This window comes from Lycium ferocissimum, chromosome 7, assembly GCF_029784015.1.
Source record: "Lycium ferocissimum isolate CSIRO_LF1 chromosome 7, AGI_CSIRO_Lferr_CH_V1, whole genome shotgun sequence".
In the NCBI taxonomy this organism is placed as follows: Eukaryota; Viridiplantae; Streptophyta; class Magnoliopsida; order Solanales; family Solanaceae; genus Lycium; species Lycium ferocissimum.
In genome coordinates, this window is record NC_081348.1 from 52,578,455 (window position 1) to 52,605,049 (window position 26,595).

At 35.6% G+C, this 26,595-nt stretch overlaps 2 protein-coding genes and 1 pseudogene across 2 annotated transcripts in view; 1 reads left to right on the forward strand and 2 right to left on the reverse strand.

The window, feature by feature from the left end:
* The window catches only part of LOC132065635 (tRNA ligase 1), a 28,175-nt gene extending 11,995 nt beyond the window's left edge, over positions 1-16,180 (reverse strand). The window contains exons 1-14 of the mRNA XM_059459115.1: positions 15,996-16,180; positions 13,205-13,648; positions 13,071-13,121; positions 12,628-12,710; positions 11,731-11,830; positions 9,711-9,789; positions 8,976-9,099; positions 7,668-7,774; positions 5,587-5,715; positions 4,626-4,687; positions 4,381-4,545; positions 1,917-2,077; positions 1,746-1,777; positions 305-462 (exon numbers count right to left, since the gene is read on the reverse strand). Coding sequence (XP_059315098.1) covers positions 305-462; positions 1,746-1,777; positions 1,917-2,077; positions 4,381-4,545; positions 4,626-4,687; positions 5,587-5,715; positions 7,668-7,774; positions 8,976-9,099; positions 9,711-9,789; positions 11,731-11,830; positions 12,628-12,710; positions 13,071-13,121; positions 13,205-13,648; positions 15,996-16,151 — 1,851 coding nt within the window. The 5' untranslated portion in view covers positions 16,152-16,180. The remainder of the gene's footprint in view (positions 1-304; positions 463-1,745; positions 1,778-1,916; positions 2,078-4,380; positions 4,546-4,625; positions 4,688-5,586; positions 5,716-7,667; positions 7,775-8,975; positions 9,100-9,710; positions 9,790-11,730; positions 11,831-12,627; positions 12,711-13,070; positions 13,122-13,204; positions 13,649-15,995) is intronic.
* Positions 10,590-10,705, forward strand: LOC132065868 (U6atac minor spliceosomal RNA; annotated as a pseudogene).
* Positions 16,181-20,114: 3,934 nt separating the features above from the next.
* On the reverse strand, positions 20,115-25,868 carry LOC132065636 (uncharacterized). The gene is made up of 7 exons (XM_059459116.1): positions 25,815-25,868; positions 24,508-24,797; positions 22,705-22,896; positions 22,269-22,508; positions 21,431-21,648; positions 20,928-21,182; positions 20,115-20,803 (listed from the first exon to the last, which is right to left on the reverse strand). The coding sequence occupies exons 2-7, from the start codon at positions 24,779-24,781 to the stop codon at positions 20,489-20,491; spliced, it is 1,494 nt and encodes a 497-aa protein (XP_059315099.1). The 5' UTR covers positions 24,782-24,797; positions 25,815-25,868; the 3' UTR covers positions 20,115-20,488.
* Positions 25,869-26,595: the final 727 nt, after the last annotated feature.

Consider the following 26,595-nt stretch of genomic DNA (forward strand, 5'->3'; position numbering starts at 1 on the left):
ATCATTTATTTATGGCTAAATCTAGGACGGTATCTGCAATCTTCGAGCAGCCAACTTGCTTCCAGTATCATATAAGCTTATTGTTTTGGTTATAGTCGGTAATCACGAAATAATGGGAGCTTATCTCATGCATTGCTCTATTCTGCATGAGCCATGCATTAAAGAAATACAATTGATTTAAAAGATAACCACAACTTGAAAAAGTATGCCCCTAGTAGAAGTAGAACAACCAGTTTCAACTCACCAACAGGCAAGAGTGACATCAAGTCACTGTTAATAAAAGCTTATTTAAAAACTGCATTACCTTATAAGTAAGAAATTTCAACTTGACCATCAGATTTGCGTCTTCATCAGCTAAACTGCTGTCCTCTTCCTCATGTTTTACCATTTGATTGCTACTTCCTACCATTTCAGCAGTTTTGTTCTCATTGACCTTGAATAAATCCAGGTCAACGAAAAAGCCTGTGAACAGCTACATCAGCAACTCAAAGTGCAATAGATGATGCTATGAGTAAGACCGGTTTTGGGGGAGGTTAGATAAGGAAATAATTTCAAGCATACTGATCCTACATCTCCCCAGAAAATAATTAGGAACTTTCTGCCGACAAATTCAACTTGCTTTTCCACTTTTGACACCAACATTTTGCAGAACAGGCCATAAAATATATTTATTTCTGAATTGGAACTCAAAAATCAAATGCAGATACACACTGATGAATTGGTTCATGTCCTATAGATGATGTGACTTGACTACGTAACTCTGTGTTCCCCCAGAGGAGACATATAAAATTGTTGCATCAAAATTTTATGACTTTTTAAATACCATACCTTTGTTCTTAAATAGGAGTAACAGAAGTTACACATCATCTCAAGCACCAGCGAAGAAACCACTCATTTACTCCCAGAAGAGAAAGAAGATTCCTCTTAACTCTGGAGAATGAATAGTTTCAGTCATGTCTCTGACAAGTTCTCTTAGGCCCCATTTGGTTAAGAAACAAATTATGCAGGATTGTAATACATGGATTAGTATTATAATGCAGAGATTATTTTTTGTCGGACATTTGGTTCTTTGTGTATGTGTATTACTATATATAACTTATTACTATTTTATTTTATTTAGTATGATGATGATATGAAATGAACTTAAATGGAGAAGTGGGGATCCACATAGCCGGCTCCAAAATGTTTGGACTGAGGCGTAGTTGTTGTTGTTTGGTTCTTTGTACTAAAATGTATATAGGGAAAGATTTAAAATATGGATTTATATTTAAATTTAATAAAATTGAAAGGGTGTTATCGCCCTGCAGGTCTTGTGTATCCTTTTAGTACCTTTTTGGTACCTTAATAATAAACCTTAACTGATCAAAAAAAAAAAAAAAAAAAATTGAAAGGGTGTTGATGATGGCTTAGAGGAAATAAGGTTAATTATGTCTCTTGATGTTTATTCCATATATTGTTATTCCATGTTTTATTAGGTATAAAGTGATACCAATTGGTGTATTATATTATACATGATTAGCTATGCAGGACTCAAAGACCAACCAAACACTCAATAAAATAATATCAATTTAATACCATGATTATTCTATCCAATCTATCAAACTAAGCGAGTCAATATAGCAAACTAAAACAAAAAATCGGTGGCTTTGCATGTTAGCAAGGTTAAAGGTTTTACAAGTTAGCAACTATATCAGCTAGCAGATCAGTTATTGTTTTGGCTGGAATAATAAATGAACAAATATTACCTCGATACAAAGGCCACAGTCCTGGTTGGTGCCTGACATGACAAGAATCATTTTAATCAAGAAAATCACACGACATATGCAGCACAACCCAAAAGCTAAACATTATTTTGCTGGAATGGTGAGAAAAAGGAGCAGAGTAACAAATTTCTGTTGAAATGGTTAAAAATAGACCTCATCTCTTTCTGGTATCGGCGGAAGCCTGAATCACTATATACATGGATCACCATTTTGAATGGCAGGTTGTCACTTGATAAATCATTAACTTTATGGAAGTTATAGTGACACTTGAAAGCAGCAGGAAAGCGCTTTTCCCTCATCAAACGTACCATTTCCTGAAGAAAGTGAATATATCAGTGATGGTTAACAAATCTTAGACTGAATACATAACAAAAATCTTACAACTATCTATCAGGTCTTTGGAATCAAAAAAAGTCACAAAGCACTTAAGCCTACACACCAGGACCAATCCACGTAGTTCCATGATACAATCAGAATGTCAGTATTTTTTTTTTTTTATTTTTTTTTTCGTGGGGGGAGGGGGGCAGACAATGTACGTTAAATGAGAACATATTAAGTAATAGCAAAAGATAGGACTAATTTAGCCAGAGAGAGGAAGAAACCAAAACTTTTTCATGTATGAAATGAAAGATGCATATAATTATTGAACACTATTATTGTCCCTGCAAACCATGTTCAACCTCACAAGAGAGGGAGACGGACTCATTGATTTACTTTTTCCTGGGGAAGTTATTTGTTCATCCCTTCCTGTAGAGTTGTTCAGCTAAAAGAAAGTAAAACAGTACTTCCCCTCTGGAAGCCATTCATTTTCACCTCGACCAAGCAGTGTTGTCATAGGCGCGCTTAAGCCCTGATGCGAGGCGCAAAACATGTTGAGCGCTTCGCCTCATTTTATGGGCGCTTCAGTGTCCTCATCAAGGCTCTAAGACATATTTTTCCGTGCCAATCAGTGCAATAATGAAGATGCTACACTAAACAATTGATATTTCACTTTATAATAATTCTTTTCAATTTCTTTGTCCATATATTTGTTATTCATGCTTATGATAATTAATTTTGGACTACACTTTGTATTCTTTTTCTCCATCTGCGCCTTTTTTCATCAAAGCCCACTCTTTATTTGCGCTTAAAGCCCCAAAGGACCTTAGAGGCTTGTTGCACTTTTCGCTTTTAATTACACTGCGACCAAGTACGGTGTAAAATAGAGAATCAGACATATACATAGATTTAAAAGTCACCTACAATTGGGAACGCAAAAGTAAAGCAAGATTAAAACATCACCACCAAATTTACAAGGTAATAGTACTCCTCCCTTTAGTTAAATTGATTGCCGTGATTTCCTTTTTGAAATGTAATCAAAGCTCACTTTCTCAATGGAACACTCCACCAAAACGACAATGAAAACCAGCATATTCCACTTTCACTTCTTCACGACACCCAAAAACAATGACTCATCATCACACTCTGGGTACCACTACCATAATATGGTTTGCAATTTAAAATTCAAGTCGAACCAAACCGAATCAAAAAATAATTTGAAAAGGGAAAACATAGAAGTAAAGCTACGGGATTTTGTGACAGGAACACATGAAATACGAGGTGAGGTATTTGAAATCCATTGAGTGTGCCACAAATGCCAAACCAGCTTGATTTCCAAGTTACACAACATTTCCTTTGAGAGGGCAGTTATTCTCACTTACTCGCGTCTACAAAATTACTTGAATTGCAATGTTATCCCATGTTCCCACTACTGCTTTTAAACACCACAAGAATGCCTAGGACCATGCAAAAGTTGCAGTATGATTTTGTCCTCTAAAACCGGGAAAAAACACACACACATAGGTATTCTATGACTAATTAGATTCAGGTGTTTACACGTAAATCCAGAATACTGGATTGCAATGTTTTCCCATGTTCCCACTACTGTTTTTAAGCACCACAAGAATGCCTAGGACCAAGCAAAAGTTGCAGTATGATTTTGTTCTCTAAAACCAGGAAAAAAAAAAAAACAGGGGCATTCTATGACTAACTAGATTCGGGTGTTTACATGTAAATCCAGAATACTGGAACCTCCTTAAACTAGATTCTTCCACTATTATAACTTCCCTGTAGGATGTATTATCTCTCTCAGTTTTCTTTTATAAGTAAAATAATCACCTTCATAATAAACTTTGGTGAAATTTTCTCACATACGTCTTCCATTTTGGATTTATCCCCTATACTACAATTTATTTCTCCTACACTACCAACCATGGTTTATGAGTTCAGACTTCACCAGCTTTAGCAAAAAGATACACAACTGTCAACATGAAGCAATTAGCAATCATCTAGTGATAGCAATCACGCTAAAATGAGGTTTTGTTGAACATGCTACAAAAAGAGAGTGATCCGATAAGCTCAATATTAGGGAAGAACAACTAGGGTAAATATACGACTACTAGCAAGCTAGCTAGATCTCTTTCTGGAAATCCGCACCACTATAATATGATTGTGTATGTAAGACGAGACTAATTTGGTTAGGCCAGTGATGACTATCAAGAATTAAACAACCAACAATAACATCAACAAATTGTTTAGGAGATATTATAATTGATTCACTTCAGAAATTTTCCCAAACCTGTATTTTTTTGGTAGAAAAATCAGCAGGATGTGATTGTAAGAACTTCGAGACAACAGATTGATCAGCATTTTTTGAATGTGAGGCAGAATCTTCATCTCCGAACCAGTCCAAATAATTCGGGCAGAAAGCCGTGCCAGCACTCTGAAGAAGTGCCTTTATTTGCTGTACGTAGAAGAGACATAGAGTTTAGTACTTTGGTTACAAGAAACTGCTCTTACCCCGCTGAAGCACACTGACATTACCTGCGTTTCTGATCTATTTGCAGCACAAATTTCACGTAATGTAGGTCCCAGGTCCAAACCCTCTGGAAAAAAGAAAAACAATTATGTACATAAAAACAAAAAATAAAACCAAATGTCTCACAACTACTATGCCTGAATCCCAAGTAAGTTGGAGTCGGCTATATGACCCCTCATTGACTATGTCGCTCCATTTAGGGTCCTTGGTCCAATATTATACAAAATAAAAATAAAAATAAAAATGGAAATTACTAGGAGCTCTTTATATCTCTGGCAGGATTATCCCCCAACTCCATAAACTTTCCCATCAGGACCTATGTTCCAAATATCTAGCAAAAAAACTGATTCACATCAAGGACACACAAAAGTAGAAAAAGATAAAAAGCACACACAACCAAAGAAAATTAAAAGAGTCGAACTTGTGGTAGCTGCCTCACATGAATTATTCGAGAGGGATATTTCTATTACCTATTTGTATTTACTTGGTACATCTTTTTTATTCATCTTAGTCCTACTTGAGCCACTTCAACATTGAATTTTCATGCTTTTCTTCGTATGGATGAAACATATTCCAGATATACTTGAAATTTATTCACGGTTCAACTTGGGTGTATTATAGGAGACTTAAGACAACTAGTTGATGAATAGAAGATACATTTTCAAAACTCGGTCACAAGATAATGTGGGTCACTCATACTGTCATTTAGACTCCTTTAACCATTCAAATGAAAATCGCACCACGAATAAAACAATCTTCTCACTAATTTAAAGCATACAAATGAAACGTGTAAACCCCTGTTAACGAAATGGACCTTGGACCTAAAGCTAGCTCATGAGGGAGGGTTCCCCAAGACCATATAAGGAGTCCCAAATTCTCCTCATCCCACCAATGTGGGACTCAACAACGCCAATAAATATTGGTATAGAGGATTTAGTAGGACCATATAGGAAAAAATCAGCTTACCACCCTCTAATGGAGGAGGAGGAAAATCTCTCAGGACCTGCTCCATGTGCTCTGAGCTTTCACGCTTTACCATGCGAGCCACGAGGCCCTCCAAAATTTCACCCTGCACTTTTATATGGTCTTTCGATCCTGCACATCAAACCAAAGTATGAAGGAGAAAAACACTACTTCAAAGACGAGTACAGACAACATTAAAAAAATAATGCAGAGCCAAGTGAACAGATTTGAAAGAGAACTAATACAAGATATCCAAAAAGTCAATCGCAAATATATACAGATAATCGCATGAGGCATATTCTCACATCTTACACATATAATATATTCTTCCCACATCTTACACATATAATATATGTTATCTTCTTGGTACTCATATTCTCATATGCAACAAGAGGACAACGTTATATAAAATCCTTCATTTTCCTTGACGTACTCGTTTTAGTTATGACAAGACTAGTCTTCGCACAGGTTCTTCAAATACAGAGAACGTTAACAAAAATTTGAAGTACAAGACCACATAATTACACACCCAACGCATAAGACGTACCAATAGATTAATCCATAAACATGAAAGAATAGCTCACTACGCAGCTAGCCATGTATAGGAAACAATATCCTCGAAGCTCTGTGATAAAAAGGCCAAACCGTGAAAAATCTGTTTACTCCGTTCATTCAGCCTCTATGTGGTCCAGTGATAATATATTTTGGTTGGTACAATACCACAAGGAGATGGAATTCTTAAATCACCAATCTTACAAATGTTCTCTAAACTCCACATCCCCAAAAAAAGTTTCTCCATCTACTTCGTATGGATGTAGTTGTGCAATAATCATCGGTGTCTAGTTTGATATGGTTAGAATCAATATGCCTTAAATAGTCCAATATGTAGGAGGTCTTGGCCACACTGATCCATGTTCCACACTTCATGCCCTTTTGTTAATAATATTTTTACCTTTCATCAAAATGATACCCTCCATGCCCCTCTCTCATAATGAATCTTCTCTCCTCGGCCCACCTCCTTGAATTCTGTATTTATTTGTGGTGACTATCCTGCATAGTGTCCCTTCATCGGTGTTGAATCATCATATCCACTTTTGAGCCCCCTCAAATCTTACTCTTGGTCCCCCTACTTTCATAGGAGATGTGATCTCCTTTAGTACAAAATGTATTATTTTCATCTCGGCATTTGTTTCCACAAAATATTCCTTTCTGAAGCCTCTCAAGATTCTTGGTGATAAAAATAGATACTTGATGAAGATAACATATTACAGGGAGGATTAAAGAGTATTCAAATAACACCTTCAGGTAAATCTTGTACCACCCTACTAAATATTTCTTCAACCTTCTCAAATAAGCCAATGTGATTCTGCAATTAAATACTTGTTCAATTTGTGTGATGCTTTCCGTCGTTATTACTTCATACTTTGAAGATTAATTTTCAAACAGATAACTCTACGATGAGTGACAGTTGCCTTAACTATTGCATCTGGAAATCATAGCATCACTGAACAAAAATGTTTAACCGACAAACAGAAAAATACAAGATTCCAACACTCTCATTCTTCCTTCTCTAGTCAAGGAAAATTTGCACACTTAACTTGGCAGTATGCTTGCATAGTATGTCCTTATTAGGTCTTACGTGACCCTCCTAATCACAGCAGTGATTTGCTTGATAGAATTTGGGATACCATGATGATAATAAGGTATATGAAGGGGTTCAGAAGATGGATGGCACTGCATCCAACCAAAATCATCATCTATCAGATTACTTAAATACAAGTTACTTCACTTCATTACTTAAGAGACTTTTCCTTCTCCAGAATTGCAGCGACATACAATAAGTATAAGTACAACTTTATATCCTAATGATCATCTGACATCTTTTTAACTACCTACTCCACTTTTTTTGGGAGGCCAGACTAGTGTAATACACTCTTATGGTGAACCACCACCCAAAAGATTAGAGTCGCATGAAACTGGAATGAGATTGCATTAAACAGGCCATGGAAATGGCACAAAAGATGACCAATCAAATGAAATCAACTGAACAATTTAAAGGATGTTTTGTCCAATGTAAAACTTACCAGGTACAGAAATATCAGCAACTTCGTCAAGAGCATGACAAACAGATGTTGCTGTACCTTCCTCGCAGAGTGCATCAAACGCAGCAAAGAAGGAAGTCACTGATTTCCTTCACGTGAAACCAAGGGATCTTTCAGAAATAGACAGTTTCTCATATTTCAATAAGACAGAAGCATACACAAATTTTATATTTCCTTCTTTTTGATGAAAATAAGACAATGTGAAACACCCCTCTGAAATTGACAGTGAGACTGAATAAAGGAATAAGCAACCATCTTCAATTAGTAAGAAAGCGATTCAAAAAGGGTATTACACTTGCCACATGACCTAGCTTTTCACAGCAGCAAACGGGAAGGCCATGGTTAGGTTAATAACATTGAAGATTAAAAGAACTTCTAGTTACATGCACCGGTGATATATGTCACTGAACAGTGTTAAGAACTGATAGAAAGGAAGTATACTCCTCATACTAGTAAAACACTAAAGGCTATAACAGATAGGCCCATATAGAAGACCGCGTTGGTACTACAATGCTTGTAGATTTAGAACAAGAATCTGAAGCCAGTCTGCGCCTGATATCTTTAAATCTATGTCCTCCTAAAAGTCTGGTGTACTACTAATTGCCACTCCTTATAGACTATGATTTATGCAGTCCTCATTTGTATGCACTTGTGTCAAATGAGTGCAACATAGATATGACTACTTCGTGTGAGTCCTTCAAAATAAATTGAACAGCTATGTAGCATAGCATAAAGATAACTTCATAACCAGTACCATCAGCATAAGTCATCATGCTGCATGCGGCTGCTTATCAGCCAATAATCTCATAACTTTGTTCTTGAGCCACCTCACAGTCAACCCCATACATGGCCTAAATGCAATACCTGGCAGCGAACCTGCTGCTATGAGGTTATAATTTCTGCTCTTATGGAAAACTAGCAAGTATTCATAGACCTACTCCTCCTCCTTCCTCCTGTTTACATTGCTATACTACGAAAATGATCCATGTCAAAGCATCTATACTTCAAGTCTTCAACTTCTTTTTTTATCTTTCTTTCTTCTTCTTTTTTTTTTTTTTTTTTTTTTTTTGGCAGATACTAGATAGCCTTCAATGTCCTGTTACTTTTTACAATTTTCCAGCCACAAGTCTCCTAAATTGCTGTACTTTCACTCGCCAAAGTAAAGGTCATAAACCCAATGGTTGCTTGTATCAACTGTTACGCTAATATTTTCCACAATAAATATGAAACCAGAGCACACTTAATATTTTCCACAATAAATATGAAACCAGAGCACACTTAAACACATACCTTGTTGAGAACAGCCATACATGATTTGTTGGTAGTCTCCATTCCCTGCAAAAAGCAATTACATCGGGAGTTGAATAGAACTTTGGTTTTCCATTTCCCAACTCCGTGACTGCAGTCACAACAGCTATTCAAAAGAAAGATACGAAAAAGTATCAGCAAACGGTGGCAGTCTAATAGATGTCGCAAGTCATAACAATCAATTACAAACACATAACCATAAACAACCTTGTCAAAAAATTGTCAAAAAACAAATACATTTTGCAATATCAAAAAAATTGGTGCTAAGACTGTACATAAATCCACGTTCTCATGTAACCTCCAAACTATGAAGGATTCTCCTACATAGCAAGCACCTACAGATCCTTTAGTTGTGAAAGTTCAACACAACTAATAGATTTTTATCTCTTAAGACCAGCACAGAGTCGAGAGCCAGTTTCACCCAAAAGATAGTCAACTACTCTTTTAAAAGACTGAAGATCACCCAACGGTGTGGCTAGTGGTCAATGAAATGGGTTGCGAACCATGAGGTTTTAGGTTCAAATCCCAGCGAAAGCAAAAACACTAGGTGATTCTTCCCAACTGTCCAAGCCTTGGTGGACAGAGTTACCTCATGGAATTAGTCGAGGTGCGCGAGCCTTGCCCAGAAACAAGAAGAAGACCATTTGAAACCAAGACACATGACCACTTTCAAGGATATAATTTCATGGAGATGTTAGGCTTTCTTTGAAACCTTACCGTAATCATCCCGTGGGCGTTGTCCGTGGTCCCCCAATACCGCTGTGACCAACTCCATTGATATGCACATGCGATTGCGCTGCAACATCCAAGGTTTATTAATTTGGATAAGAAGTTAGAACAAGAGCTTTTCACAATGGTTTTGCATCTAGATTGACAAAATGTAGAGTGAAAATAACACATGATGCAAGAGAGTAAAATAACACCAGTTGAGAATGAAATGGATAAAGCTCTGACAATTGGCATTCCATCATAGTGATATTTTTAGAGCGATTGTTCCAAATAAAGTGACATCCCATTATCAGTGATGGTATGCGACCTAATCAACCACACTCAAGAGATGATTGCACCAATAAAATTATTGCCACTATGAAAATTTAAAATAGAGGGAACAAAACTACTCCCCGAGAACTCTAGTGCAAGACCTACTCTATGCAGCTGCTCACACATAGAGGTTTACCGAAGCCTAACGTTTCATCTCAGGCTCCTTTATTTTTTCTATTTTCAAATAACCATTATTTCCCAGAATTTAACTTCGGTAGCATTTTCAATGCTTTTACAGAGTAACATAGTTAGGTAAAATCCTAGAAAAGGCAGTTGGTTCCTGGTGTAGGCATAGTTTAGGAATTTGAATGTCTAGAAAATATATAGAGTGCCAAGTCCTAGTTAGGAATTTGAATTTATTCCTGTGTAAACTAAATCTCAAGCTTCTTTTTAAGTAACCTAAGAGAATCCATGAGGGGCAGTGGTGCACGGTTCGAAAATCAATGGATAGGTCTGCCCCTATACCTTTCTTCACTTAAATAACATGCTTCTGTCAGTGGACTAATCCGTTTACCACTGACCAAAGCCCTGGGGGCGGCTAATTCCAAACTTCTTGTGTTCGTAAAAAGGAGAGATGATTGGCATTAACTCCGACAAGCATGGGAATAACTTTTAGGCTTTACATGTTATCAAACTAATCCGGGGGCTTCTGTTTCTTTTTGTTCTTTTTTCTCATACAAAACTAGGTTTTTTCCAATCCTAATTCCACCTCAATCATCAGTGCATACTCTTATTCATGCTCAAAGCTTTCCACACAAGCTATTAACCAGAATCACTTTGATCCAACAACTTTCTATCTTTTTCCCACATTCAATGGCATTTTGAACCATGGAGGATGTGATCTCGATCATTTAAGAAACTATCTTCTCCCTTCACCCAAAATATTGGTTGTCACTTTCTTCCTCTCGATCAAACAAACTCTTTCAGCTTCTCCCCTTTTTGTGTCAACCCTGCAGATCCCAGGTTTGTTAAGGAGTACTAAATGAACATCAGGATTCATTTTACTAAGAGTTTCAGTTGTCTGGGTTATATGGATTCATCTACTCATGGACAATTGCATTTAAATGATGGTGGAGGTGCAGAATTTTTTCGCTGCCAATGATGACAAAATCCCTAGACTTCAATTCCAGTCTTTGGCAGCAGATTCTTTTTAATCTAATTTGATGACTTAAACATTTTGCTTAAGTTATGAATAACAGGGTTGGACACTCCATCTTATCTAGACAATACACACACATAATTAGTAACTAGTCAGGGCATCCAATAAATTCTGCACATCAAACAGAATAAAGGCCAGAAAGAAAAAAGATAGAGCAAGAGAGGAAATCAGAAGACAAGAAATTCAAAGGACAAATCTTCTACAAGTAGAAACAAAAGGAAGAAAACAGTAGAACCTTCAGTAATAGTCAGATAAAGAGGATTTCAAGTGCATGAGGTTGAACTAAGCTAAGGTTTTTGAAAATAAACTAAAAGTTAAGACCTAAGATTGAGCAAATTTATTCTCTCCTGATAAACTACACCAACTCTTCCTTAAAACTGTACAGCAGCAAGCTGTTTTGGTTTAAACTATATTTGTCATTGATGAGTTTCTTGAGGCTCATTCGTTATCAGAAAACATTGAACTGAAAGGAACAGCAACGTCTATAAAGTATGTACCATGAATTCTCCTACATAGGGAACAAGTTTAGTTCAATACCTCAAGAAACTCATTGAACTCTGCTTGCTTCTTGCTTGCTTGAGTACCCCATGCCTCACGAAACATCCGTCCAAGAACAAAGACACCAACGGCAGTATAGCTACAAAATGCAAATAATACAGCAAACCTTAGTTGAGATTCAAAGAGTTTAACCACCATGATGATTACCAGGTAATGGATGATCCAACAATATAGAAGGCCAGGGAGGTGTGGAATGGATGAATTTGCTGTAAATGGTGCCACAGGCTATGTTGCTCAGACTTGCCTAAAAGTTGCGGCACCCATTCAGATCCTCCAAAAATGCATTACTTTTGGAGGATCCGATGCGCGCCCAGAAGCATTTTTGAAGAGTCCGAGCGACATATCCCACAGGCCTATATCACTCTCTACAGAAAATAAGAAGCATCGGTGTACAATATAAAACCGTCCAGAAATGTAGTTGATGAGTTTATCACACTTGGACGATGAATGTCATATGAAGTCCCTCTCAAGCTCATTGCTTTTTAACAATAACACAGCCAGGACTCGACAACGCTGCTTAAAGCAACAACCACTGAGCGCACAATTAAGACTACCAAAAGAACGATATTTACACCAATAATCTTCGTATATGAAAGATGACGGCATGCAAATATTCAACTACTTGCAAATGCAACACCACCTCGTTGTCAGGGCTAATAGAAGGAAAGAATCAAAATTAAATTTAAAAAAATCTAACGAAGAACTGAATAAAAGTAGTAACAAAACATGGCAAAGGCTGCATGACCACTTTAATGAAGTTCAAGGTTCTGCACAAACACTACATGTTCCTTTTTCTTTATAGGTACAAACACTACATGTTCCTAAAGGAGAAGATGTTTAAAACAAAAAACATGCAGTAACCATAAGCAAACATACATATTCCCGAAGCTATTCTTGGCATATGCTCCACCTGGATGCCCAGCATACATAAAAAGAGATCCAGAATGTTTAAGTGAGACCTGAAAAAAAATGTTTAAGTGAGACCTGAAAAAAACTATTTCCCGCATAAGCAGCATAAAAACACCCATAAGAAACAAGTTTTAACAATCTTTTTGAGATAAAAAACAAGTTTTAACAATTGAAGAAAGGAATACAAAAGGAGAGTATGACAAGATAACCCAGCTACAGAAATGACCAAGGTAGTGAAAATGCTGTCTGTATCTTATAAACTAGAGTGATGTTTTGATGAAGGACCGCGAATTGTAAGATAAACTAAACTTAGAATCAACATTGTTCAAGGAAAACGTACCTTCCCAATAAAAGAATAAACGGAAATTAAATTAGCATAACATCAAAAGCCAATCAAGCTTGAGTCATACCTCCACCACAGCCAAGCCCTTGGAGACCATCTCTATCATCCTTGTCCTAATCTGAAAAACCATACTACTATTCATGAATCGCAACTTTTAAGCGTCATGAACCACAGAGAAAGAGAAGTTAGACAGATCACTACCTCCTGATCAGACTTCTCATTCTCAAATTTTGGGTAGAAGGTGGCCCTTACTTGGGCTCTCGAGAAAGTTGAGTTATCTACAGTAAAATTTTCCAATAAATTACCCTTGAATAATTTACTTAAAAGAGCAGTTTTTTGTTCATTTGGTGCTTTTTCAGCTTCAACCGTTGGGGCTCCAGACACTGTTCCATATGATTTGGGTTTCCAGATGACTTTTTGATGCTGCACCGGTGATTGGGGTGCTAACCCAACGCTCCTAAACTGAAGAGATGCGACTGGAGCACTAGACTGCGCACTGCTTTCAGTAATATTCAAGGAATTCAGATGGTTGGTAATGGCTTCAGTAGTTGCAGCACATACAGGTTCGCCATTTGAAGAAGAGCCTGGTGCATTGTTGGAACTTGGTCTCACTTGCCATTTTTGTTCTTTATAACCACCCCTTCTCTGCATTTCCGAAATTAAACTGATTAAACTACATGCAAATTTTAGATGCACTCACATATTATGACAAAAAAAAAAAAAATGCAGAACAAGATTCACAGAATTGATACTCCACAACTATCTTAGTCCCACCTAATTAACCAAACAATGGACGCAAGTGTAGTGGCACAAGAAGCTCTCATATATAAGGTGATGGTGATGATGTCGCAAAGAGAAAATATTATGAAAAGACAAGGTCTGACACCACTACCATACTCCTCAAGGAAGTACGGAGCTTTTCATAAAACCAGCGAACCACAAATGAAAGAATGGTTTCCAATTGCGGTAGTTATAAAAGCATAAAACATAATCAAAGTTCCAAAACAGAATATAAACAGAACACAGTGGACATTGGTGTTTAGTTACCTTCCTAGTTCCTAGCCAGTCTATGACTTCCAATTTAAAGAAAATATTGGATTTCTATCCCTTAATGAAAAATATTAACAGATAAGAAAACAACTAGATTACCCCCACAATCCCGAACTAATTGGATCAGCTATACCAATCCTTAATATCTGTCCCTCTTGCAAATTCAGAAGTAGAATTTCTTTTAAATTTAACCCCAAAAGATCATAATTACAACATTCCTAAGATTATCAAAAACTCGTTCTCTTAGAATGCAATCTCAAAATTGGAGATTGAGAACCACCAAAGGATGTGGTCAAGTGGATGGGGCTGCTCCTCCCTTAACCAGAGATCTCGGCTTCGAGCCTTGGGTATGATAAAATCCTTGATAGGGAGCGCTTACCCAGAAATGGGCCCTACGCGGTGAATCCGGATATAGTCGGGCTTCGATGCGGGTACCGGACACCGGGTGAGAAACCAAAAAAAAATTGGAGATTGAGAAGCTGCCACACCCGTACCAAAAAGTAATGGTACTTTCAAAAGCAACAGATTCTCAATTTTGGAAGTGACAAAAATAGTGATTTTCAAAAGGGGTTAAAATTTTAAAAATGAGTGGCCATCTAACATTGAGTTTCGCTGTGTTAGGCCACCTTTTGTCAAAACAAAACATTTTCCGTCTTGAAACCTAAAAAGTACATCCACCGCAAAAAGAGAATTTAAAGTAAGAATTTTCTATTAACTGGCAAAATGCCAACACCAATACTAAAAGTTGATCAACAACACAATAAATGTAGAAATAAACATGTAAAACTTGATCAACAATCCAATAAATGAAGAAAAACATACTCCCTCCTTCCCAATTTATGTAACAATTTTCGTTTCTCAAGATTTAAACTGTGTGAACTTTGACCAACATTTGAAAATGTATTTTTTCATCACATTAACGTGAGAGGAATTGCATTTTATAGTACTTTTCTTTTAGTTAATCCAATTCAATTTGTCTATCGAAAACAGCCTCTACCCCCCACAAAGGTAGGGTAAGGTTTGCATACATCCTACCCTCCGCAGACCAGGGGCGGAGCTAGTAAGGGGTCAGGGGTTCATCCGTACCCCCTTCCGCAAAAAATTATTGTATATATAAGGTTAAAATTATTTTTTATGTATATGTTGAACCCCCTTGGATTCTTGGTGTCTTTATTTCTTTATATTTTTGAACCCCTTAATATCCACCACTGCCCAAGACCCCACTTGTGGGATTACAATGGGTATATTGTTGTTGTAATCTAATTAAATTTACCTTCGAAGATTAGTCAAACTGCCTCTCAATAAGCGAAAAAACGAAAAGTATCACATAAATTAAGACAGACGGAGAGAGTAACAATAAAATACCAAATTGTTAGGCATGAGTGGAGAGAATAGCGAGGTACTGATCAAAAGCCCAATAAAATTAGAAAAACATGCTCCCTCTATCCCAATTTATGTTATATTTTTCGTTTCTCAAGATTCAAACTCTGTGACCTTTGACCAACTTTATATATATATATATATATGTTTTTCATCAAATTTACGTGAGAGGAATTGCATCTTATATTACTTTTATAACAGTTATTGTTATTGTAATCTAATCCAATTTAGCCACGAAGATTAGTCAAAGTGACTCTCAATAAGCAGAAAAGTACGACATAAATTGAGACGGACAGACAGTGGCGGATTCAAAATTTTGATTAGGGGGTTCGGAAAAAATAACAAAAGCTAAATATAAAAAATAATGTTATTACTGGTAATCAAACTTAGATGCTAGATTCAATTTTGAACACCCTGGACCACTTGAGCTATCCTTTTGCATTTGCTCAGGTATTCAAAAGTTAATATATGTATATAAACACAAAAAATCTAGCCTATAAATACACAGTAATTTTTTGTCGAGGGTGTTCGGCAGACAGAGGGGGAGTAATAATATTAATACCTGATTGTTAGGCATGAGTGGAGAGAACAGCAATGAGGTACTGAATGTGTTGAGGAAACGAGAATGAAAGTGGAGGAAGGTTCTCGAAGAAGAAGAGAGGTATGGAAGAATGAGTTTGGGAGTGAAAGAGTAAACGATCCTAGGGGAAACCGACATTCAGTGCTAAACAAAAGGAAGACTCAGTTGTTTGTTTTGTGTGTGTATATATATAGGGAAGTGGCCTGAGTAATTTCAGCGCCTTGAGGCGGTTTCGAATCGGTGGGAGAACAGGTGTAACTACTTCAAATATAGTTCTAGTTTTTGGCGGCTTTGATTCTACCCAATCACGCACAAACGTAGTGGCATGGTGCAATTTCAAGTCGTTATTAGAAGATTGGCAAAAGTCTTTCTCACAGACTGGGCCCCTAATGGGGTTGTACCTCACATCAATTTATACCACGTAAGCACCTTTTGCCTACATGGCACCTCGTCTGTGCTGCACTCAAACTAGGCGCGTGAAGGGCATTTTATATATTTACAGGCCAATCAAAAAATGACATGTCAATAAATAAATAAAAACCAAAATCTGAATTTAAAAAAAAAAGGGGAAAAAACCCCTTGTCTTCCCCAATTCTTCACCGGCCAAATCCCCTCTCCACCGCCCCACGTCACACCCCTTTCCCATCTTCTCCCAAAAAAAAAAAGAAGTAGCAAATGAAGTAGAAAGCTAAAAAGAACACCCTCTGTTCTTAATCACTAAGAATTCAAGCTAAAAGATCACTTAACTCAAATAAACAGAAATGAAGAACCCATTTTTGACTAACCAGTTCAGAACGACAGTTGGATCTTGCATTTTCAGATTTAACAAAACCAACTATTATACCAACTCCAACTATAATCCCAATTACAACACCCAAAACAAACGACATCCTTTAGCTCTTCTTCTTCTTTCAAAGCTCCTCTTTGTTTGTTGAACTAGTACTTTTTTCTTTTCAAGATTCCAGTAAAAGAAGAAAACAAATACTAATAGAAAAAATTTCCATTAAGGAACAAATGGAATGGAGAAAAAGAATGGGGGATGGCTGGATAGATAGGGGATGGCTGTAATCCATGTGGGTTAATTGTAGATTGTTTTTTTTTTCTTTTTAAATTAGTTTTTCTTTTCTCATAATTCATCCTTTAATTATTATTGTGGGCCAAAATGCCACATGTCATCTTCTAATTAACATTCTGCCACGTCATCGCGAGTGCACTGCACACACTCTATAATTATAGCTGATAGTCAAAAAAGTATTTAAGTGGTAAATTCAGGGTTTAGGTAGATCGATAGGTGATAACTCTCGGTTTAGGTAGAGAAAAAATGTGAGAAAGTTTGAAGTTATCTATGACTTTTGCCTTAGAAGATTTGTACTCACGTCTCACGGCTCTTCTAGAAAAACCTTCTTGTAAATTGAGAATATGTCGAAACCTCTTTGATCTTTAATGTATATACTCTCTTTTTTTTAATTTATTATCTCGTTTTTTCACGAAGAAAACTTTTGAATTTTATGATTCTAAACTAAGTCGTGTCCTTGAATCAAATGGTCTTTAATACGACTTTCCTTTCATAATAAGTGACTTTTTAGGCTTATGCACATCCTTTAAGAAAGTATTCACTCCTAAAAAATTAAAAGTATTTTTATTAACTTATACCTAATTAAATATCTAAAAAAAAAAACTTAATGATTCTTGATTATGTAAATAAGGATAATTTTGGAAAAAGAAGATTAATTTCTTCTTGAAATTCTAAAGCACTCCTTATTTTGAAACAAAATAAAAAATCTAAAAAGTCACTTTATTATGGAATGGAGGGAGTATGTCATGTAAGATGTTGAGTGTAAAAAATTATTAAATATAGAAAATGACATTCTTTTTTAAACAGACTAAAAGAAAGTTACGTATCCCAAAAAGTAATCAATTTGGTCCCTAAGCCATACAAAAAATAAAGGTATTGTTTATTTTACTATCAAAATATATGGAGGGGGTCAGTATCTTTCTCCTTACTGAGCTTAGCTCAATCAAAGACATTTTAGGCCTCTTTCATATTTCATTGAATATATTAATCATAAAATTGCAATTTTCTTCAAATGCTACTCCTGCGTCGAAAAAAATTTCATAACTTTTTCAAGACACGTTTAGTAATTTTGATGTAGATTCTGAGATTGAATTAAGCGATACAAGAAGATAACCTTGTTTGATAGCACATGCGGTGTACATATCGAGGATCTTCTTCTATTTTTACAGTAATTGTCTTAATTTATATGACTTAGGATCAAATTGATTATTTTTTGAAATATATTGAAGACTATTTCCTTCATGATTATACATTGAGGATCAAATTTAACCAAAGCTCGTACATTAAGGACCATATTCATTTTCTCGTAAATGAATGCATATTAGCCCCTTGCTCCGTCAGTCAATTCCCAAAATCAGAAAGTTGGACCAAAACAAGAAAAAAGTTACATACTCTTGTTTATCATTAAAAACAGAATCGAAATTTACGTTTAGCATCCTTATTGTATGACTCATCTTATATACTAATACTAATAGAAATCCTATAAGAATATTAGAGATGTATGATTTTCATTTAACTACGTACTAAGTATTTAATATTAAAACGCAGGAAGATACCTACAATAAGCTGGTCAAGTTGTCTTATAAGCACTTTTAAGTTTCTATGGGTTTGGTAATAAGTTGGCCATATCCAACTTATGGTTTTCATCATTTTTTGTTTGACCTAGTATTTTACTATTTTATCCTTAATATTGTTTCTAGTTCTCAAAATATCTTTCCAAAAATAAAATTTCCAACTTCCTCTTCACCCCGTATCCGTTATTTCTCCTTTTGTTTTTCCAAAGATACATTTAAATTTATAATTTTTTGCTAAAGCTTACAGATATTTTAGTCATTCTAAAAAAAGAACAATTTATCGTAGAGTTTTTTCTTTTTCCAAACACATCAACTACTAGCAGTTTCGACGCTTATATCCAAACATGTAACTGTTTATTTATAAAATCAGTTTTTAACACTTATGCTTATGAGCTATTTACAACCAGCTAATCCAAACGGGCTCTAAAAAGAATAAGATAATAAACAATAGATTGATATTAAAAGTGAAAATTGTCTATCTATGAAATTTTGAAAAGCCTTTGTTCACCTGTTTAATTTCTTACTTAATAGAACTGTTTATACTATCAGTTCCTCCACATATCTAAGGTAGAAAAATCATGGGAGTAAGATAGATATCTTCTTCCTTTTTTTGCATGTTGTCGTCTTTTCAAACTTTCATAAACTTTTAGTAGCAATTTCCTTTCGATTATCTCCCTTCGATTTTACATTCGATGGGTACGCTTCTTGCAATTTCCTATACACATGGAGGGTTTAAATATTTGATTTTTACAAATATAATAAGGGTATGCTTTATGATGTGTGAATTATGCAAATGATTTAAAAAGTTTGAGTCATAGGGAAGGCAACGTTGACCTAGAAAGGGTGAAATTGAGAACCCCAAACTTTTCGGAATAAAGAAACAATACAATTGTTAAATTGTAATGACCTAACTTACCAAACTCGATAGATATTTCCGCCGTCAGTTTATACTCTTGTTCCCTTACTCTTCTTCTAGGGTTCTACATATTTGTCCGACACAGTAAATATATAGAAATCAAATAAATTTTCTTTATTACTGAACAATTTTAAAAATATTATAGAATTTAAAGTAACTTAATTTTGAAAAAAGCCAGGTATAAAGAACTTTTAAAACCAGTAGTTCAACCTGTTAACCCTATACTCAATTGTGTCATTCATTTAATTTAACAAATAGAAAAGGGAGACAAACCAGCAAAACACGGTGAAATATTTATCTGCATGGTTTACACCGAGTAATATCAATCTACCATGATTAAACAATTTCAAAAGGTGAAAACAATATATAAAATCACATTTAAATAAACAAGTATATGTAAAAACACGTCTATGCATCTGTTGCAAGTTAATTTGATGACCAAATCATATTCCTTCATTTTTCTCATGATTCTCATGGTCTTGTGATATGAGCCGAGGAAGATAATAGTTTTTCAACATTCAATACACCACAAAAAGGAACACTAGAAATAACATGCTTTTATTCCAAACTTTCTTGGACCTTTTTATAACCAAAGATGCTAAAAGGAAAAATAAAAAGTAAATGAAAAGAAGTCAAGATAAATATGCCAATGTTATCAATTGCCAAGGCTAATTTTTTCTCCTGTGAACAGCACCCAGCCTAATCAAAATCATATAACGAGACTCATCTTTATAGCTGTGATCTTGTAATAAGTAGATCTTACACTATATAGAATTGTGTTAAAAAAAAACTGATCTTTCCTGTAACTATATCTTCCTAGGTAATCTATGCTTCGTATTATTCACAAAGCTAGGAAGGAAATGCAGTGGCCATATAGATAACGGACAGTTGGACGGTTTTCGTGGACAAGCTAGTCGATGTAGTCTTCTTTATCAGAATTAACTAGACTAAATACATTCTCTTCATCAGTGGCAACATCACCCATAATTGTATCTTGTGTCTCTCCGTCATCGTTTTGGATGGGAGATTGCTCTGCTTCTGGTTCTGGGACAAGAGGTCCTTGAGGATTTCCAAAAACAGTGCTAAAAATGTGTCTATGGCATTCATCGCAAAAGTAAAAATAAGTAAAATGACCCTCGTATAAGAGCCTATGTACCATCGCATCTGGTAGGACTCGCTGCAAAAAATCACTTGTGGATGGGGGTACCACCATATCTTCCATCCCCTGATAAAATTTGGAAATTTTAATTACACACGAGATAAAGAAATGTGTTGGCTTATGTAGATTAATCAAGAGGATAGTAGACTCGTCTTAAGAATATTAACGGGTAAAGGAGATATGAACCAACCTGCCATACATGTATTTGACCAATAAATCCAGTCAAAATTTCTTCTGTTTGACCATATAGAGATTTAATCCAATGCAAAATACCCTTTCCAGGGCGTTTCCTCTGCACTTTGAGGTCTGCAGGGCTAAAACCCCAATTTGAAACCTGTAAGACAGCTTCCTCCACAAATGGTTTCGCGTTCTTCTGTCGAACAGATTCTTCTAGATCTCTCTGCCAGAACTCATCAAACAATGGGTGCTCCAACAAAGCTTTATCCTGGAAAGGTTTAGTCATTCTATCGATTAGGAAATGTTGACCTGTGAAAATATCACTCAACCTCCACAGGATCTCTTATAAAACAATGCTGTTTTTTAACTACAAATAAAGGCGTAAACAACTTTTTAGTGATTTGATTTCTCTTTAGCTTTATTTCATTCATGAATCTATCTTAATAACATGTATACAATCAACTTTGCGGTGTTACTCTTGTTACACTATTTCATAGTAGACCCAAGGTTACTCACTCTTATTCCAAGTGACAAGGCAAGCCGTGTTTCGATCTGGCCATGGACTCCACTGAGGAAGCTTCTACGGTAAAAGTAATGAAGTAGTCTTGGAAACTTCCTAGCTAATATATGCATGGCTTTCTTCTTCGTTGTCCAGTTCTTCCACATTTTATTCTTATCCTCCTTGGTCATTTTTGGTTCATATGGGTTAACCATTGGAGCAACCATGACTGCACCTGCAAATCCACTCAGCAATTAGATTCAACTGAGAGAATATGATGCTAACCTAAATTTTGTTTCGCATCTTGAGTGAACCAGAATAAAGTGTAATGGGGCTTTTGAAATCTTCGCCATAAATCTCAGGTGCAATGAAATGTTTAGAGAACCCTAGGGACCCAGAATTCAAAGAGGAGCATCAACAGTATTATCAGGCCTTATTTCACCCACTGTAGAAGCTGGTGATCTTTCCAACTGCAAAAGCATGTTTTAGGCCTTCATGGCACTTCAGTTAATGAGGACTCTGTTAGTTGCAGTGTTTCACTCATTTGACAAGATTCATAAACTTCGTCAATACTTCTTATTCTTTGGCAATTTTTTGTGTCCATTTTTTTTCTTACCAAATTTTTGTGTCCCTTTAGCCCTGAAAAGAAGCTATGGAGTTGTAAAGCCTCCGAACCCCCGTGATAAGCCATCAAACACGTTGACTGTGACAGGCTGACAGAAGCCACATAGGTGCTTCTTTAAGTCGGCCGCAGAATGATTTATCTAAAGAATTTGATTTATCTAAAGAATCTTGCATGTGCACTGGAGAGGGGAATGACATACAAATTGCAAAAGCAAAGACAGATAATTTTACCTGCAATCCTGTCAGGGATGTATCTAAGGGCAGCCCAAGCATGCATACTTCCACCAGAGTATGCCACCACCCAGAATTTGTCAGTAACATTGACAGCATATGATAAATGTAGCATATCCATGGCTGATGATTCAAGGTTCCTGGAAGGATGAGGATCACTTTCTCCAAATCCTGGAAGATCATATGTTACCAAGCGAATACCATATTCTTCCAGCAGAGAAGTCTTGATGCCAGGTATTCCTGCTTGTTTGGGAAAACAAACACACACCATTAATGCATATGCAAAAGCTTGCATAAACGACTATAGCAGAATTAACCAATTTGATCTATGTTTGTTTGGGGTGAAAACAGAGAACAGGAAGAAGGGAAGTATAGCAGGGGTGACCATACATAGTGTTGATTGGAAAGGTTTAAGGGCTGATATTTAGTACAATACCTGCAAGCCGAGACGAGAGAAAAGAATGTGGAGCAATCATAGAAAATCTAGACAGCTCTGCAGGAACGCCTTGCTGATGATAAGCCAAATGTCTACCGTCTGGGAGCAAAATTCGACTAGCACTTGGAGGATGTATATAAACTTTCTTGACCGATGGAGTTGGATATATATTATCATTACTTGCAATCAGCACTGCAGATTAGCTTTAATCAGCAATTATATAAAGTAAACGTATAGAAAGGGAGAACATGAGCAACCAGTCCTGAGATCATGAGGACATTTGCATGCATAGGTGAATTTGATCAACAGAAATGACAGATACCAAATTTTCAACCCACTGTATAACCTAATTTTCACAAATTCCTGTGGAACAGTGAGAGCAACTCGAACTTTTTTTGTTCTCTATCAATTACTGACGACATTCTAGTCCTAAAAGGAAAAATAACCTTGTGAAGCTCAACAAGTAATCATGCATATTTTTTTTTTATCAGGTAATCATGCATATTATTTCAAGCCAGACACCAATCTGGAAATTTTCACACTCCATATGCTCTGGTGTTAAAAGTTGAAAGCAGAAGCTATAAATGTCTGATTATCATTTATGCAGACAAGCCTTTCTCCAGCCACATATATCAGAGTCATGACCATAGTTCCTGTAGATTGTTGATCAATATGTTTCCAAAGACGTGGTGAAACTAGTTTTAATGCTGGAAGAATCAAAGTGCTTTACTCCACCATGGTGGATTGGAGTTGAATCCTTGTGTCCTACAGTGACTACAATCAGAGAAACGGCCTTCTAAATCTACAGTGAGAAACGGCCCTCTAAACCATCTCACCAATTGAATGCCATAGTTATACAAACTGGTTCAACATCTCTGAAATTGAACCAGCGAAGACTACAACAAAAGTCAAATGAGATAAATCAATTCCCTAAGGTGAGAAAATGCGAATTATCCTCCTTTTTCACCACCCTTCGGAATTCGAGATGCAGGCTGGTTTTCTAAATGCACTCTTAATAAGTGTTGTTTTTCGCATCAACATAGTTAACAATGAACAAGAAAGGCCAAGCACAACCACCGAGATTCAAAATCGAAACATTAAAATTCCAACTGCGGCCAGAGTTTGTTCCCTTGGGACCAAATTAACAAGACCTAGAACCATTCTCAGAGTCAAAATGACAACATCTCAGGATGTGTTTGGAATGACAGAAAATGATTTCCGAAAAATATTATTTTCCCTTGTTTGGTTGCATTAAATATCTCGGAAAATGATTTCCCATGGAAAATGTTTTCCTTAAAATTTTGAGAGAAAACATTTTCCGGATCAATAAACACACCAACACAACCCCAACCCACCCCGCACTATCCACCCCACTACCACCCCCCTGCCCTACTCCCACCTACCCCTTCCTACACTCCATCACCAGAAGTTGCACTCTGAATTCAAAAACTTCATAGTGTTTTGCTTTGAATATATGCAAATGCTCTTAAAATTACATTTTTCAACTTGCATACCAAACACAAGAAAATGAGTAGGAAAACCACTTATTTTCCAACAAAAACATTTTCATCAAACACACCCTCAGTAGCCAGATAACTAAAGCAGCAGCCCAACTTCCAACCAGCCTCATCTATGAGAAATATGTGATCATTGTAAGAAATTCCCTAGTTGAAGCGAATATATTCCTACTTCAAAAATCAACATTACTTGAAATTTCATAAGCTCTTAAAAAGCAAACAAAGTTCATCAAATTCAACCTACATTCCCATAAAAGCAAGCGATAGAACCTTAAATTACAGTTACCTGCAGAAGCAATAAACAAGACAAATAATATAACACTCCAAGCATGAGCCGGATCACGATCTTCTGGCAGCAAATATTCATTCAAAAAACTCAATCTCCTGCAAACCTTATAACAAGGCACTCCAATTTTCCTCACAAGTATCGAATCCTCTTTTATAACACTCTGCTTCAACACATCCCTAACTCCTTTCCCAAACTCCACACTCATCTCCCCAAATCCTTTCGCAAACTCCACCGCATGAAATTTCCAATTCTCAGCATCATTACCTTTCATCTCCGCCGCCACGTAACTGTTGGGAAAAAAAAAAAAAACGTTGCAGGAAACCAAAATTAGTTAGAATTTAGTGTTTTAATTCATGTCTAGTTAGGATTTACAGTCAAATTTAGTTAGCGTTTGGCCTGTAGATTTTGGATCAGATTTTGAAAATTTATCTTCAAATATCTGTTTGGCCATAAACTTTGATCAAATTTTGAAAATTCATCTTCAAATATCTATTTGGCCATGAAATTTAGTCAGATTTTGAGAATTTAACTTCAAATATCTGTTTGGCCATCAAATTTTATCAGATTTTGAAAATTCATCTTCAAGTATCTGTTTGACTATGAAGTTTGATTAGATTTTGAAAATTTATCTTCAAATATCTGTTTGGCCATAAACTTTGATCAAATTTTGAAAATTCATCTTCAAATATCTGTTTGGCCATGAAATTTAGTCAGATTTTGAGAATTTAACTTCAAATATCTGTTTGGCCATCAAATTTTATCAGATTTTGAAAATTCATCTTCAAGTATCTGTTTGACTATGAAGTTTGATTAGATTTTGAAAATTTATCTTCAAATATCTGTTTGGCCATAAACTTTGATCAAATTTTGAAAATTCATCTTCAAATATCTGTTTGGCCATGAAATTTAGTCAGATTTTGAGAATTCAACTTCAAATATCTGTTTGGCCATCAAATTTTATCAGATTTTGAAAATTCATCTTCAAGTATCTGTTTGACTATGAAGTTTGATTAGATTTTGAAAATTCATCTCCAAATATATGTTTGGCCATGAAATTTGATCAGATTTTGAAAATTTATCTTCAAATATGTGTTTGACCATGAAATTTGATCAGATTTTGAAGAAAAAAAGAATCAAAATATTTTCTTCAAAGTTCCAAAAATCACAATTTCAAAAACTCAAATTTTCAAACTAAAAAAAATCATACAGGTTTTCCTGTTTTTAGTCAAGTATGTAATAGCAGTACATTTACAGATTTATGAGTTTATGAATAAAGTATTTTTCTTCGGTAACCACCGGAATACCTCGAATTGTACCGGATTCCGGTGTCCGAAACACAACTCTCTCCATGATGACGACTCGTTTCCATGGAAAATCAAAATTTTCAAAAATCTCTCTCTTTCTATTACTATTATTTTTCATATATATATATATATATGTATAGATTCCTGTATATTGTGTGTATATTTATGTAAATGTAAGGTTATGAACAAAGAAAATAGTATGTGAGAAATGGTGTTTTTTTGTGTATGTCATTTTGTAAGCTTTTTTTGGATTTTGTTTCGCCATTGGTGATGAAAAAGTTGTGGTTTTCAAGTGTCGGAAATTGTGGGTCAAAGTGTAATTAGAGGAAAATATTGGGGTCAAAGTATAGTTAGAGGAAAATATAGGGGGTCAAAATTCCTCCTCCCTCACTATATAGTACTCCCTAAGTCCCAATTTACATGTAAATTTCGCATTTCGATATTCAAACAAGTATTTCTTTGATCGTACTTTTTTGTATATATTTTAAATATTTTGAATTGTGAATTATTGTGGATTCCTAAATATATTAATTTTATTTTAAAAATTATAAAGATTTTATGCCCGAAATCACAGTCAAAATCAAATGGTTTAACTCTTGAAATTCAACTTTGTTTGGGACATAGAGAGTATTTAACATACACATATGAATAGGTTCTACTACTTTGTACGCGTGCATGGATATGTAATTCAACTTTTTCGTGATGAACAAAGATGTCACATATATCTATCTATGAAAAATGGTGTTTTTTATATGTCATTGTGTTATAGTATAAGCATTTT

Excerpts from the sequence above, each read along its gene's own strand:
- LOC132065636 (XM_059459116.1), bottom strand. The coding sequence starts at position 24,781 with ATGAAAGGTAATGATGCTGAGAATTGGAAATTTCATGCGGTGGAGTTT. Across the intron at positions 22,509-22,704 it reads TCTCTCGTCTCGGCTTGCAG|GAATACCTGGCATCAAGACT; the intron begins GTATTGTACTAA and ends CCAAACAAGCAG. Across the intron at positions 21,649-22,268 it reads CATCCCTGACAGGATTGCAG|GTGCAGTCATGGTTGCTCCA; the intron begins GTAAAATTATCT and ends GTGGATTTGCAG.